Source organism: Akebia trifoliata, chromosome 14, assembly GCF_017979445.1.
Source record: "Akebia trifoliata isolate Shusen 1 chromosome 14, ASM1797944v1, whole genome shotgun sequence".
Classification (NCBI taxonomy): domain Eukaryota; kingdom Viridiplantae; phylum Streptophyta; class Magnoliopsida; order Ranunculales; family Lardizabalaceae; genus Akebia; species Akebia trifoliata.
Genome location: NC_141388.1, coordinates 8071170 through 8076741, shown reverse-complemented (window position 1 = coordinate 8076741; position 5572 = coordinate 8071170). Strand labels below are relative to the sequence as shown.

At 37.1% G+C, this 5572-nt stretch overlaps 1 protein-coding gene across 1 annotated transcript; it reads right to left on the bottom strand.

The window, feature by feature from the left end:
• Nucleotides 1-4876: 4876 nt before the first annotated feature.
• LOC147385986 (uncharacterized) lies at nucleotides 4877-5572 on the bottom strand. The gene has a single exon (XM_086423207.1). It carries the CDS (start codon nucleotides 5570-5572, stop codon nucleotides 4877-4879), a length of 696 nt encoding a protein of 231 aa, XP_086279333.1.

Here is a 5572-nt window from a genome sequence, read left to right as displayed (position 1 = left end):
ATACTACTCGGGAAGAAATGAATCTTAGCAAGGGTATTTCGGTCATTGACCCTTATCAACGGAAGTAGTTTTCTTCCTCTCCATCAAACTGTGATATGGTAAGAGAAACACGTGCCTCTTATGGATAAGTAGGCTTGTCAATTGATCGGGTACGGAGCGGATTTGGGTCAATTTCGTATCAATCCAATAAGGATCGAATCATTCTTGAAGTATCAGATCGAACACTTGTCCAATCAAGTTTTTCGGATCTCAATTCTAAGATCTAGATCCAATCCATTAACATTCAGATCGGGATGAACCCGATTTTATATACAAAATCGGGACATGATTATTAGATCAGGACATTATTGATCCAGATCTAATCTAATAAGATATCAGATTGAAATCTTATCCACTACAAGAAATAATACTTTTAGGGGCATTTTCAAAATGCTGAAAATACTATAAAAAAAGCCAGGTAAATATATCAGTGACGTTTTTACCCAACACCGATAATCCCCATGCTGCTGATTTCTACATTGGTGTTTCAATAGTCACCGCTATTGATATCATTAACCAGCATTTATTAGGGATTAGAGGCGTAAAACAATCGCCGCTAATTGTATTATAAATTTTATTAAAAGTTATTACCGGCATTTCATAAAATGCTGCTAAATGGTGTACATAACTACTGCAAATATATTGTATTATTGGCGTTTCTAGAACCATCCATATTACTATTTTTTATTGCTGGTCTGTAAAGCATTTGTCAAATTTAATAGCAGTTTTCAATTGCACGTATTGATAACAAAAATTATATATATACTAATCTAATAGAAACTAAACCACCTTTAATTTCAAATAAAGATAGCAAAATATATATATATATATATATATATATAATATATATATATATATATATATAATATATATATATATATATATGTGTGTGTGTGTGTTTTTACTCTCTAAAATCAATTAATGGAACTACAAAAATATAAAAAACTTCAAAAATAGAATACATAAAAAATAAAAATAAAAACATAAAATCCTTTATATCTGTTTACTACTATAGGATGAGAAGAAAGATAAGAAGCCCGGCTCTGTTCCTAGCTTCAACAATGTAATTATGCTTGTCGGAAGTCTAGCAGTTTTTTGAATCGATTCATGCCATGGAGAATACTCTTTTAATGGATTCTTGAGCCTGTATATGAAGAAATGAGAAAAATACAAATAAATATCTATTATAATTAATATTAATATCAAAAGAGTGAGTAACCACTTGCATAAATATTTCTTTGATTCTTACTAACAATAAAATGAAACTATGAGGATCAAATAAACCTTTTACGTACCCTGTAGAAAAATTGAATTTATTGAGAATTCTTGGATGATCATTACAAATGCCCCAATAGTGGTATTTATAGACCAACTATCCTATTATAAGAATAATCTAGAACTTCAAGAATATTCTAGAATAATAAACCAACTATCCTATTGTAGAACATTACAAGAATATTCTAGAAAGTTAAGAGTAATCAAGAATAATCAAGAAGAATATCCTATTTTCTTGATTCTATGAGATCAGATTTTCAGATTCTTCTACACTCCCCCTCAAGTTGGTGCATAGATGTCAATCATGCCCAACTTGCTTATCAGATGTTCAAAGTTAGGTCTAGCAAGTCCCTTAGTCAAGATGTCGGCTGTTTGCTGACTAGAAGGCACAAACGACAAGCAAATAGTTCCAGCTTCAATTTTTTCCTTAATGAAATGTCGATCAATCTCAATGTGCTTCGTCCTATCATGCTGGACAGGATTGTGAGCAATACTTATTGCAGCCTTATTGTCGCAGTACAACTTCAGAGGAAGTTCCACAGTCATCTTGAGTTCTTCGAGGATTCTGTATATCCACAATACCTCACAGATCCCTTGAGCCATTGCTCTAAACTCAGCCTCTGCGCTACTTCTGGCAACAACATTTTGCTTCTTGCTTCCCCAGGTAACCAAGTTTCCCCACAAAAAGGTGCAATACCCTGAAGTAGATCTCCTGCCATTCACTGAACCTGCCCAATCTGCATCAGTAAATACCTCAACACTCCTTTGATTTGTCTTTTTGAAAAACAGACCTTTTCCAGGAGTAGACTTTAAATATCTCAAAATTCGGTAGACCGCCTCGAGGTGTTCTTCATAAGGTGCGTGCATAAATTGACTAACAACACTGACAGAGAAGGCAATATCCGGTCGAGTATGAGATAAATAGATTAGTTTTCCAACCAATCTCTGGTATCTACCAGTATCAACAGGAACACTTCCTTCTTCCCAAAGCTTTACATTGGGATCCATGGGAGTCTCAGCCTGTCTGCAACCACTTAACCCGGTTTCCTTCAAAAGATCAAGAATATACTTTCGTTGAGAGACAACGATTCCTTTCCTTGAACGAGCAACTTCCATGCCAAGGAAATATCTTAGTGCTCCCAAATCCTTGATTTCGAGGATCCATGGGAGTCTCAGCCGGTGGACTATCCATGTACACTTCTTCCTCCAAGTCACCATTAAGGAAGGCATTCTTCACATCTAGTTGTTGCAAGGGCCAGTCCAGATTAGCAGCAATAGATAAAAGTACTCTCACCGTGTTTAATTTTGCAACAGGAGCAAAAGTCTCAGAATAATCAATGCCATATGTCTGGGTGAATCCCTTTGCCACCAACCTAGCCTTGTATCTTTCTACTGAACCATCAGAGTTGTACTTCACAGTGAAGACCCATTTACAACCCACAGTGGTCTTCCCAACTGGCAATGCCTCAACACTCCAAGTATTGTTCTTCTCAAGAACTTTCATCTCTTCAAGTACTGCTTCCTTCCACTTTGGAACATTTAGAACCTCCTGTACACTATTAGGAATTTCTACACTGGACAATTGAGAGGTAAAAGCAGCAAGAGATGATGACAATTTCGAGTATGATACAAATTTAGACAGTGGATGACTAGTATAAGATCTAACCCCTTTACGAAGAGCTATAGGAATGTCTAAATCAGAAGGCTTAGACTGACTGTTGGAAAGAGAAAGAGAATTACCTGTAACAGACTCAGATTGTTGATTCGTCCTTGGTTCAGAATCATGGCTGTGCTGTAGAGTCAATTCGTCTTTCCTTTTCTTATGATTCTTCTTCAAGTAAACAATCCCTTTCCAAGTTCGGTCACCATCCTTGAATCTATTATCATGTTGTGTCATTATAGTAGGTTGTTCCTTATTTTCGGTTTCCAAAATTTGTTGTTCAGAATTCTGATTTTTAAATTGTTTTTCAAATGTAGGTCTAGACTCAGGGGAAACATCACTCACAATAGGAGGATTTTCAAGGAATGAATCTTGGCCATTTACTGTAGGTGCAGAGATACTAGACTCAGATTCTTGCAAGAGAAACACATCATCTGAGAGAAAAACATTGCCCGAGTTAAATGAATCTTCCTTAAAAATCTCCCCCTGAAGATGAATATCCTTAAAATATGGTTGTTTTTCAAAAAATGTAACATCCATTGTGACAAAACATTTTTTCGATATCGGGTCAAAACATTTATAGCCTTTCTGAGTTGGGGAGTAACCAATGAAGACACATTTTATAGCTCTGGGCTCAAGTTTTCCAATTTTTCGATGTTCATGAACAAAAACCGTACAACCAAATATTTTTAGAGGTAGATCAGCAGAAAGTCTAGTAGTTGGAAAACAATTTGTGAAAACTTGGAAAGGAGTTCGAAATTGTAAAACTTTGGAGGGCATTCTGTTTATTAAGTACGCAGCAGTTAAAACAGCCTCTCCCCATAGATACTTGGGAACTTTAGTTGTAAAAAGTAATGCACAAGCCACCTCCAACAGATGTTTATTTTTTCTTTCTGCAACACCATTCTGTTGGGGTGTATCGATGCAAGAACTGTGATGAATTATTCATTTTTCAAGAAAAAAATTTCCCAAGGTCGTGTTAAAATACTCTTTCCCATTATCACTCCTGAAAACTTGTATGTTAGTTTGAAATTGAGTCTGCACCATATTGTAAAAAATTTTAAAAACGCGTTCGGCCTCTGATTTTTCTTTCAATAAATACACCCAGCAGAGTCGAGTATGATCATCCGTAAATGTGATGAACCATCTCTTGCTAGAAGGTGTACTTATCTTATTAGGACCCCAAACATCACTGTGAATAATAGTGAAAGGTTTTGATGGTTTATATGGTTGTGAAAGAAAAGATGTACGGTGGTGTTTTGCAAATTCACATATTTCACAATGAAACATAGATAGATCTTTATTGCCAAACAACTTAGGAAATAAATGTTTTAAATATTTGAAACTTGGATGACCTAATCTTAAATGCCATAACATAATATTATTATTGGAAACAGAAATAGATTCAAAGCAGGAACTTATTTGTTGAGATTATCGCCTCGATTCAGATCCATCATCAAGGAAGTAGAGTCCTCCACTCTGTTTAGCACTGCCAATCATCCTCCCCGAGGTCAAATCCTGGAACACACAATGAGTTGGGAAAAAATTAGTTTGACAATTTTGATCACGGGCTAGCTTGCTGACAGACAAAAGATTACAGGAAAGTTTGGGAACGTGAAGAACATCGTGAAGAGTGAGTGATGGAGATACTATAATAGAACCTTTTCCTGTAATGGCTGAAAGAGAGCCATCTGCAATCTTAATTTTCTGATTACCTGCACAAGGATTATACGAAGAAAAAAGATTTGACAACCCTGTCATATGATCGGTTGCACCTGAATCGATGATCCAGGTGCGATCAGGGTTGACACCAATGAGAGCTGTTTTTAGGTAATTACCTTTTTGAGCCAAAGAACAAGTAGGATTTTTCTGAGACTCGAGAATCTTGTACAGTTGGTCTATCTACTCCTTGGTGAAAGGAAACGAATTTGAAGAAGACTGCTGCTCTTGATCCGAGACACTGGCCTGAAGTGCACGCCTCGTTCCACCAGACTTCTTCTTCCAGTTTTGAGGCTTGCCATGAATTTTCCAACAGGTTTCCCGTGTGTGCCACGGACGTTTGCAGTGATCGCACCACGGCCGTTCAGAACGCTTACCATCCTTCTTCACCTCCTCCTGAAAATCTCGAGTTACAAGGGCAGAACTTTCTACTTTCGAGTTAGTAGTACTAGGAACCGATTTGTTGTTAAGCATCACACTCTGCCGTGCTTCTTCTCTCCGAACATCTGAGAAGGCCTCACGAATTGTTGGCAGAGGAGTTTTCCCTAAAATTCGGCCCCGTACCTCGTCTAATTCTTTGTTAAGTCCTGCTAAGAACATAAATACACGATCATTCTCCTGTCGTTTCATGAACCGGACACTATCATTCGCACACTCCCAGACATCATCATAACAGAGGTCTAACTCCTGCCACAATGTCATCAACTCGTTGTAGTAGGAGGTTACATCTCGGTCACCCTGTTTCGCATGCCAAAGTTTAGATTTTAAACCAAAAATCTGCGAAGAATTTTCTAGATTGGAATACGTATCCCTGACTGCTTCCCAAACATCTTTGGCCGTCGGCAGGAACATGAAGGACTTGCCAATTGCGGGTTCCAT